Here is an 11,222-nt window from a genome sequence, read left to right as displayed (position 1 = left end):
CTGGAAAATAGTTGGGGAACGATGCACAGTCCCAGCTCAATCCATTTTCTAGTTTGCAGAGGAAAATCTGGTCCGGCGTTTATTTTTAGCAGCGTTTTCCTGTGACCGAATGCTACAGCTCTTCAGCGGGGATAACTGAGGACCGTATTGGGGAGCGAAGCGAAGGGGGTGGGGGAGCGGGAGGCGGTGAAAAGGGGAGGGGAGGCCCTGCGCATGCGTGCCAGCGCCCATGCAAATCTGCTGTACATCCAGAGAGCAAAGTGGGATGATCTGTCACTACACCTGCAGCACCACGCTCGGAGGACAGCTCCTGCTTACAGCTTCCAGACCCAGGTAAAAAAAAAAAAAAAAAAAAAAAAAAAAAAAATTCTGAGCGAGCACAGTGCATGCATTTCAATATCAGACAAACCTCGCAACCTACCCCCTGTAGAGGCAATCTGCTGCTGCTGCTGCTAAGTGTCCTTTGGTAGCTGATTGCTGCTTCAAGGTTTAAGAAATTCCATCTTTCAGGAAGCCTGAAGGGAAGGAAGGAAGTACGGGCGAAATCGTCAGATTGGCTTCCCAGATTTGGGAACCTGAAGCGGGCCCACATCTTCCGGCCAACTTCCATTGAACTTCCCAGCACTCGATAGGGACCGAAATGGAGAGCAAAGGTATGTGGCTGTCCCCATAGGGGACTTCCCGCTGCTTGTGCGTGTGGCCAGGGCAGTACTCAGCGAGGGGACTGCAGTGCTTGGAGAGCGAGCATCATACTAGGTCGATAGGAGGAGGAGATGCTATGTCCGTTGCAGCACCGGGAAGTGTGGCAGGAAGGCCACTTCTTTTTAACTCCCACAGCTTGGAAGGCAGTGTTTAATACTCCATCAGTTGCGTAGTGAAGTGTGATGAGTTTTTTTTCCCCTCTTGGTGGGGGGTGGTGGTGGTGACGGGGTTGGGGGAGAGTCCCTCCCAAAATGGAGGGGAGGAGAGCTGTGTTGGTAAAGCAATTTCTTTTCTGTGTAATGGATGGGCTCAAATAAATACATTTCATTTGCTTTAGGATCGCTGACAGGCACGTTTGTATCTGATATCCAATAATGCATTGCTTTAAAAAAATGGATTTCTCCACCCCCCCCTCCACCCCATGAACATGGTATTTCTGGGTGTGTATGACCACATTCTACTGCATTTTGAATATATATCAGCACAAAAATTGGGTCTATTTGAAACAGTGTGCGTTAGAACTGACCTCTAAGAAGAACAGTGTATCAGAGTACTGCTTGGCTCCCAAGCATGATGCATTTACTAGTTCTGGACATGCATATACTAATATTCTCCTCATAAGCAAATCTGCATAATGTACACACACCAACTGATAAATGAACTGTAAAAATCAACTTCTGGATGACATATTTAATCCACATAAACAAAACGACTGTTAAAATTTTAAGTCTGGATATCCTTTGGATTTAACCCCATCTATGCAGGTCTCTTTCTTCTCCTTCTCTTTAAAATGCCCCCCAGGTTGGGAAAGGCTTAAGTGATGTGGTCAGATATCCAGTAGGGATATTGGATGTATTTAATTTTAGTGAAATCAGAAGAAATGATGTCAACTTTTATGAAACTATATTCATTACCCAGAACTCGAGAAGCTATATTTGAAACAAGGTTTTATTTTTAACCAGGAATGTCAGTCACTGAGGGGATGTACTTAGGATCAGGGAGTGGTGGTGAGTTACCCATTTCTGGGCTGATTAATAAAGCTGAAGTGTTGAATGATAGCAGCTATATGTTCAATAAGTTGTTTTAAGTATTTAGTTAGTAGATTTAAAGTATTTGAGCCTCAGTAAGTATTTATAGTATGAAAAGAACTGAATTGATGTGGATTAAGAGTAACTGGCAATTTTTAGTTTAGACAAAATATCTTACGATAAATTGATGGGCATTTTCATGTCTGATAATGATGTACATAAATGAGAGAATCCATAAATAAGCATGAGATTATTAACTCTTTAATATGAACTCTAGAATTAATTTTAAAATGAAAATTCAGTCTTCCTTAATTCATAGTGGTTAGTAATATTCTAGTTGATTAAGCAATTCTAGAACATGAAGTTAAAAGAGTATCATTTTACTGTGAAACAGTTTTTTTGCACCTAGATGATACCTGGTAATTTGGTCATTAAATTTGTTTATTTGGCAAAGCGTTCTTGATAACATTTTGCCGCTAATTTATACCCTAATTCCTGGTCTAACATAAAACAAGACTATATCTCTCTACAATAATCTTTTATTTTCCTTCGTTGTCCATAAAATAAGCTGCATGCCACTGGGAGTTCAGGTGGTTTATATCCCAGATTGATGACAGTAGAGTTCCAACGACTCTGCCAGTCTAGGGAGTTCAGAGAGGAGAAGGAACCTCAGAGATACATCTGAGGAGAATTGGGCCAGAAGTTCTCTGTTAATTCAGAGAGCAGTGATAACAGTGAATCACAGTTCTAACCCAAAGGCAATGAAGATTTTTGCCCCATTCCAAAGTGTAGTCATTTTGTAGAGGGCTCATAGTTACCTGGGACAAAAGATAGGAAGAAAGTCTTTATGCATGTTAGTTCTTGGACTTCCTACATGACACTGAATTAGCCAATTAACAATCACATTAAGAGTGGCTGATTACTTAAACACTGGCTTCGCTTTCTAAGTTGATGCAAATGGCATAGCTAAAAAGTATAGCTAACTTGAGGGGTTAAAGATGTAGCTCTGTGGTACAGTGCTTGCCTAGCATGTGTAAGGCCCTATAATTAGTCCCCAGCACTGAAAAAAAAAATTCCTAAAAATTGTAGCTAACTTGAAAATTTTATTATTGTTTGTGTTAAGAGGAGTTTACATCTGTATTTCATTCTAATTGGTACGTCTTTCATACTTTATGCTGCTGTGTACAAAATTCTTTCCCTATCAGATTCAAATGTAATTCTAGGAAGACATTCTAAAATGTAAGTACATATGCTTCTTTTCTATTGGAAACTCTTTGTATATAGAGTCATTACATGATTTATTTGAGGGTTCAAGAGTGCTCCATCCCAGAAAACAAAATTCTGATCTCATTTAATTGTGAATCTTACCTCTAGCATTTGGCAACCTTCGTATTACCTCTAGAATTTGAAAACATCTTCCAGAGCACTTGTTCATAGTATGCAGCCAGGTTGAACTTCAGTTATTTACAAATAAGGTCAATTATTTTTACTTCCTATTACTTATTACTTTACATCACTTCCTGTCATCCAAGGTAAAGACAAGAAGAAAACAGATCAATAAGTGATCAATTTCAGTAATCATCATGCACCTTGGTAATTTATGCTGTTTCAGAAATTTGAAGTTGTTTACAGTCTCAGCAGTTTGGACAAGAATTTGTGCCTTTTGGGTCCTAAGGACTTGGGTTTCTTAAATAACTTACAGCATTAGTATTTAGAAAAATGTTCACAAACTTTGCTGAGCAGTAGAATCACTTGGCATGCTTTTAAAACTTCCTAATGTTGCATTATAATGTTGTAATGTAATATGTAAAAGCCATAGACATTTAAAAAATGTCCCCAGGTACAATATTTTGAGAACCACTTATTTAGACTCTTGATAATCAAAATGTGGTTTGCAGACTAGATTTTTTTTGAACCACAGAATTTTGATCTGTAGGTTTACTGAATCAGAATGTGATTTTTTAAAAAAAATTCCTGGGTAATTTGTATACACATTAAAGTTTGAAAGGCATTGATTCAGAGTGGGGAAGGAGACTCTGACTGTCTCTCTTTCTACTTACCTACCTTTATCACATCTTTGTTTAGCTAATTTCTCATTCTCATTCTGAAGAAACACCTGTAGAGCTTTTCCAATGCAAGGATATTTAGGCCACACGCCTAGAAATACTGATTTGATTCTAAGTTGGGACTTGAGAATATGTATTATTTATTTATTTAGTCATATAATTAGTAGTGCTGGGGATTAAGCCCAGGGCCTTATACATGCTAGACAAGTGCTCTAACACTGAGCCACATCCCCAGCCCCTGTAATAGGGTATTTTAAAATAGCTTCCCCAAATGATGGCAAGGGATAGCCAGAGTTAACCATTGACCTTGGTCCTTGCTACTGGTGGTCCTCAGGAACATAAACAGACCAGGAACGTATTAGAAATAAAGAATCTCAGACTCTACCCCAGACTCACTGACTCAAATCTGGATCCAACAAGATCTGATGGTCATTTGTATGCACATTAAAGTTTAAGAAGAAGCACTAGTCTAAATTTTAAGGATCTGAAAATTTCAGACATTTCAATAGAGAAGATTTGATATCATCTGCCTGATCAGTATAGAGACTTCAGATATATGGTCATGTTGGGTTGTTTTTGGAAAGAATGAAAATTACATGGAAAAGAATATCTGTCTCTGGGTTAGATAAAAAAAAATCAGACTCATTTTTAAGTATTTTTCTCTGTTCTTAGTCAAGCCATTTACTTTCAACCCCTGATTATCCTTAAAAATTTTGGATTCCTGACAATATGCTGCTGTTGGTCTATGGTATTGTTATCTGACTACTTAAATCAAGATATGTCTTAACAGAGTGAATGTTGCTTCATTGTCAGATATCTTAGCTCAACTCTTAAGATTCATTGGCCATATTTCTTGTTCCATAGAATCTCCCATGACTGCCCACATCAATTAATACAGTGAATATTGCACTGGTATACTTTATGTAACACAAGTACATGCTTTCCATCACATCTTGTAGTCAGTATTACAATATTTGTGTTCCTTACATAAAAAGTATTTGTTGACCACCTGAAATGTGCCCAATGTGCTTCATTCTGAAAATGTACAAGGAAATTTAGATAAAATCCCTGATCTTAATGACCTCATTCTACTATCTCCACTAATAGATTCATTTACCTTCTTGTGGGCATAATCTGAACTTCTGACGTTCCTGCAGCTAACCAATGTCCACTTCAGGTAGAATATTTTAGTTTACATGGTGGGGATGAAGATTTTGTATGTTGAATTGAATAGCCGTAATTATTTTTTCATGCTATGCTCATGTATCCAGAAGATTGTAAATTGGGAGAAATGAAGAGTTTGCCTACTGGGAAGAGGGGTCCCAGAAACAAGAGTCAGATTGCAGAACATAGAAGGCAGTAACCTGATCCACTCTCTCAGTAGAGACCTGTGTTCTCAAAGAAGCCTTTGTTCTCTGTTCTGGGTCTCTCAGTCATCAGAGTCCCTCACAGGGCATAAACCCACATATGTAAGGTACACAATAGTCATTTTTTCTGAGCCTAGGATGGTTCAACCTTCAGGGGATAAAGGAAATATCTAGGTGGTCATTGGTGTAGCAAAACTGGAAAGTGATTTTAAGAAATGTTATTTGTGGTTAGACAGCAAAAAAACATTGAGGCCATTGTAGAAGGATAAGTAAAATATAATAAGTTTCATTAGAATAGAATAGACAATCGGCATAAAAGATCTAGAGTCTTACCCCAGCTCTAGTGTTGTTACTTTGGACAAATCACTTTCCTTCCCTGGGTCTCAAGATTCTTAACTATTTAGGGGAGTTCATTTAATTCAACATATTTACTTGGTTGCCACACTGTTTCAGGCACATTGTTAAAAGCAAGGGATAGACTATAAACAGGGTCTTGGCTTGCCTTCTGGGAGCTTACCCTCTAAGTATACATAAACAGGCACAAGAGTTGTGGATTTATAACATTGTGTTTGTTTTCTCTATTCATCCCCAGCTTACTGGTAGGTTACCCAGGAGGTTGGAGTATAAAATCTTACCTGATTTTATACTCAAAAAGAGTCACTTAATATTACCTTCCCTTTGTTTTCCCTTTGATTTCTTTGAACAAAATTGTAGTATGGGAGAATATTTGAACCCAAACTATGTATCTACTCCACAAGCTGTTCCAAATGACTAGCTACCTAATTAGTAACCTATTGTCTGACTTAGGTAGTTATTATGAAGCTTGTTAGCTTCAGTAGTGAGTCCAGGGGTGGTCAGCAGATTATTTACCATTCTCTTATCCCTATCTTTTTATTCCTTAAGCTTGTGAAGTACTGATCCTATTAAATAGGTATTTTTTATCTACTAAGTGACCAATAAGAATTATTGCATTTGTTAATATTGTGGTTCCTTGTTTGCCAATGAATAGCCATAAATAACATTCATTAGACACTTTTGTCTTTTTACCAAGGACTTTAAATATGTTATTTCCCTTAAAGTCTTGTGATTATGTGTTTCAACTTCATTTTGTGGACAACAAAATAGAGGCTCAGAAAGACTGACTTACACAGATCATCCGAGTTTCTTTGTAAAATAAGATTTATTGCACCCACCCCATCCTCATGCCAAATCATAATTATAAAATAAATCTCATGCAAATACAGCATTTAAAGTCCTTTAAAATCATAGTCCAATTTTCATCCCCAGTAGCTGTGTTTATCTTTTCACTAGACTGTATCCTGGAGGGTAGAAAAGGATCCTTTGCCATTTCTGGTTTTAGTAGCAAGGATACCACATAGACACTAAGCAAATCACTTTCAGTGATTTTCACAAAAGCTTTAATTTATCAAAAGGGGTTTTTTGGTGTGTGCTTACTTTTATTCCACTACCCCCCCCTTTTTTGATATTTTAGGGATTGAATTCAGGGTATGCACTTTCCCACTGAACTATATACCCCAACCCCTGTTCTGCATTTTTTATAGTAACACTGATGCTTGAATTTGCCTCTATTCTTTCTAAGACTTTGTTTTGAGGCAGTTATGTACTATTTTGTGATGAGGATGAAGATACATTGGGTCAAATATTAGACTTTGGAAGGGTTTTAAAAGACAGTCTGTAAATTCTGGTCATTAGCAGTGGTTCTCAATTGGAGGTGCACAGCAGAACCACTGGGTACACTGTGGTGCATCACACTCAGTTATTTAAGAAGCTTTTGGACAATTAGGCTGGTGCATCCTCAATTATGAAGGTGAGCTACAGGGCTGGTGCTGTAAGGTCGTAGGTACCTGGGTCCTTCAACAGGAATCCTGCCTGGGCCTTGTCTTTTATTATCACCATTTTTTTTGTGTGTGTGTTAAAGAGAGCGTATGTGAAGAAGAAGATCTTAATTCCTGTACTATAGGCTTGGAATAGAAAATAGATATGTAAAATAGATGGCGAGAGTCTGAGGCTAAGGCAGCTTGCCACTTTTCCCAACATCTTTGTCTTCATCTCCTTATTAGCGTCGTTGCAGGCAGAGCACGGTAGGATTTTTTTCCGGGATCTATGTCTATGGCTCTAATTTTAGTTTTCTCATCTCTCCAGTTACTTTTCGAATGAGTCCTTGTCTCCTTGTCTTTGGAATGTGAGACTCCGGCCCTGAGAGGCTTAGATATTCAGCTGCTGTGATGCAGCTGATGGTACTTTGGCAGAAACCTTAAAGGACACCTGTGGCCCCTTTGCAGATCTTTTCCTTTTTCTTTAGCATATACTCTGCCTGTATTTTTACCTGAAACAAACCCATAACTAAGGATTCAGAGAATGCAGATCATTGAAAGTGGCCTTAACTACATAAAAGAAGTAAAGGGAAGCTGCTATTCTGAGGCTAAATTTTTATTTCTCTCCTGTTTGTAGACCTGTCATTAGCCTGAGAAGCTGCCCAAACGGATGGACCGCGGGGGGAAAAAAAATCTAGAAGCTTTCAGTGGCCATTCAAAAGACAACTAAACACACCTAAAACTCCCTTAGCAAGCAAGAAAGAGAAGGCAGCAATGCCAACCTCTCCCCTCCCCAGTTATTCCTACAGTTATCATCTATGTGACACTATCAGGTTTTTCTCAGTTTCTCAAATAATGGTAATCTTCAAACAGGTTGAACAAACCTCGATACAAGACAAATTGGGAAATTCCTTTTTAGCTATTTGGATACTGAAACATCTAGGTATGTTTCTGTCTTTAAAACCTATCAGGGCGATTTTTGTTGGTGGTGGTTTTTGTTTTGCCCTTAGTCTCATTCACATATTAAATTCGATTTAGATGCTCTAAAAATAAGACAGTCACAAAACATTAGTATATGATCATCCTAATTGTTATCATCTAGGAAGTTTAAAATTTAGTTTGCTACAAAGGCTCTTACAATTCAAAATATTTTTGACATTTCCAGCACTATTTAAAATTAAATTTGATATAGTTCTTTCTTCTGGGATTTAAAGAAGAAATATTTGCTCATGTGTCAAGATAAAGGCTGTGATGTAAATCACACTTGATCGGCAATCCTACAGATAATTCAAAATGAGATGATGTGGGTACTTTGTACCTATGGACTTTGCATCTGCATCAGCATTAAAAGCAAATGGACAATGCAAATACAGCAAAACCCTAAATAGGACCAAGGGAAGGAAGAGCCAGAGAAAGAGCACAGACCAAGCAACACCAGTCTTTCAAAATGAAGTGATTGGTTGATTCATTAAAAAAAAAAAAGGTATTTCTTGAGTATCTACTATTGGTTAGATATTATAAGACTGAGCTTTTCAAACTTGGTATACATATCGATGGTATTATGAGGCTAGATATTGGATTGATAGATGAGGGCATAGAATAAACATGCTATGTGTTCTGATGAAATATGAGTAATAATGCATTAGATACCAGAAAACTTGGGTCTAGGATCTTGTCCTATGAAGACAAGTATCTTCCTTCTCCTTTCTGAAGCTAGGAAGAACTAACGTTTTATTCTCTTTGCCTATTTATTTTTACTTTCTTATTACAATTTGCCTTCTTTTCAGCTTGTTTGCATTCTTTCTTGATTGTTAGGCTTGACTTCAATAGAAAATAAACAAGGTGGTCATAATTACCACTTCAAATTTTAAGAATTTTTTTCAGTTTGGTGATTGAACCCAGGGGCCTCCTGCATGCTAGGAAAGTGCTCTGCCACCGAGCTACGCTCTCCATGCCTGACTTTTACATTTTATTCTGAGATAGGGTCTTGATAAGTTATCCAGGCTAGTTTTGACCTTGCAATCCTCCTGCCTCTGGGCCAGCTTTTTGAATTGGGCATTGTGTGACTGGAGTTGCCGGGCTCATAACTGGGTTGAGCAATTAATTTTGTTCAGAGAAAGCATCAAGACAGGAAAAATGGGGAAAATGGTTACTTGGCTGAAGGTTTTATATGGCATGATTGTGACCATATATAGATCCCAGGACTATGTCTGAATTGGTGGATAGTTGTAGTGGCCTTGTGGACAAGGCCCTGGCCTGGAATCTGGAGACCTTCCTTTGATACTGATTCTTGCTTGGCTCAATTCATGTGAGTTTGGTCATTTTCTTTCTCTGGCCTTATTCTTTATCTGTGAAACAAGGGTAAATTAGAGGCAATATTCTCCCCATTTCTGAGATTCTGAGAACCAGCATTTGTGGAGTCTTTATCTAGGAATACAGTGGATATATTCTGTTTAATGACTTATGGTTGGTTGCTCATTCCTTTCTTTCTCTTTGGCTAACTGGGTGGCATTTTTTTTTTGCTCAGCAGATTGTACATTATGTTTTTATAACATCTTTTTTCACCCTCATATGCGTCCTCTTTACAATTAAGATTAGTTTATTTATACATCAGTCATATGTGAAGTTGATTGGTGGATATGGTATCTTCTGTCTCCGAGACCTAACCAGCACCTCCCTGCTAAAAAAGGAAAGAGTAACAGAATACTGCAGAGCAGTCCAAGTGCTGAGAGCTTTACTGACTTAGAGAAAGGAGATTTCTTTTAGTTTTCAATGATTTAGTAACATACTATTCAAAACTAAATACACTCAGTCCTTGTAGTCTTCTAGCAATTTAAAAACCAATAACTGTCTCTCCTAATCCTGATCATTTGAGATAGAAGAAACATTGCTTTTTTTTGCTTCTAGATGAAAGTTATCCAAAGTCTTAAGAGTTTCATGATTAACAAACTGAATTTCTTGATTATGCAAAGGATAAAAGATAGTAGAATACTTAATAGCCATTGACATGTTTATGAGTGTGTACTTGTGATACTATAGTAATTATGAAAAAAAAAGGAAATGGAGGAGTCCACTGTGTATAATAATGTAAAATTTGTATGCTCATGGACAAATAATGTATTGTCATATGTATCAAGTGGCCATATTTGAGTGATCAGTGGGCTTTTATTCTTTTTCAGAACTTTTATCAATATTTTATTGCATTTCATTTCAATAAAGCATGTGTGCACTTGGTATTGGGCTCAGTTATAAACCGTTAAACAGATTTACTTAAACCTCAGCAGATCTCTTCATGCCTCATGATTTCATGCTTTATTCATGGCAGACATCAAGAGGATATTTGAGGAGATAACAGTCTTTTTAAATAATGGTTTCGTAGCTTTCACTATATATGAGGCACTATGCTTTATGAATATTGACTCATTTCATCTTCATAATGACTCAATAAGGCACTATCGTATCCCTGGTTTCAAGATTGGGAATCCCAAACATAGAGATGATAAGTAACTTTCCCAGGTCACACGGTGTCTGTGAGCTTAATCACTAGTAGCCATCTGAGACAGATTTGCTGAAATCTGGAATGCCAGTCAACCTTCCTTTGTCACTGAAAAACCATCCCAGCAATGTACATTCAGATTTTATTAACCTGCAGGTTTGTGTCACCTGGACCCTGAACCAATAAAAACCAGACTTGGGGAATCACTGGGAGATTCTGCGGGCTGTCTGGTGGCTTCAAGAAAGAATTTAATACTCTTCCATGCCCAGGGGCTTCATGCACCATCAGCCTGCTGCTTCCATTTCTAACCCTCCCCTTTGAATAGCTGTCCTGCTTATCTGGGAAACTTGGTGGTGTGGTAGAAATATCACAAGACTGGGAATCAGACACATCACTTGTGAATTTTAATCCCTGCCCCTTGGGAAAGATATATTTCTGTGCCATTGCTTCCTAATTTGTACAGTGGCTCCCTTTCAAAATTAATGGGACAGATAAGGAAAATGTATATTAAAAAATCAAGCATAAAATTGGTGCTCAGTGATAACATGTGTTGTTGTTATTTGTATCATCTGATCCTTGGTTCTTTTACTTGCTCTGTTTCAGTATAAGTCTGGGTTCTTGCTTTAAACGTCCCACCATCATGTTAACCCCTCAGCACAGAGTTAGATGCAGCTTTTGATATTTGTTACATCACTGCATTGGACAGTGCTGATGCATGACAAGGTTCT

General features: G+C 37.9%; 1 protein-coding gene across 1 annotated transcript in view; it reads left to right on the top strand.

Annotated features, from left to right (window-relative positions):
• Nucleotides 1-204: 204 nt before the first annotated feature.
• Nucleotides 205-11,222, top strand: part of Fgf12 (fibroblast growth factor 12) — a 505,844-nt gene continuing 494,826 nt past the window's right edge. Inside the window, exons 1-2 of the mRNA XM_005338424.4 lie at nt 205-333; nt 511-653. Coding sequence (XP_005338481.1) covers nt 641-653 — 13 coding nt within the window. The 5' untranslated portion in view covers nt 205-333; nt 511-640. The remainder of the gene's footprint in view (nt 334-510; nt 654-11,222) is intronic.

Source organism: Ictidomys tridecemlineatus, chromosome 3 (assembly GCF_052094955.1).
Source record: "Ictidomys tridecemlineatus isolate mIctTri1 chromosome 3, mIctTri1.hap1, whole genome shotgun sequence".
NCBI classification, from domain to species: domain Eukaryota; kingdom Metazoa; phylum Chordata; class Mammalia; order Rodentia; family Sciuridae; genus Ictidomys; species Ictidomys tridecemlineatus.
This window is presented reverse-complemented; position numbering and strand designations above follow the sequence as displayed.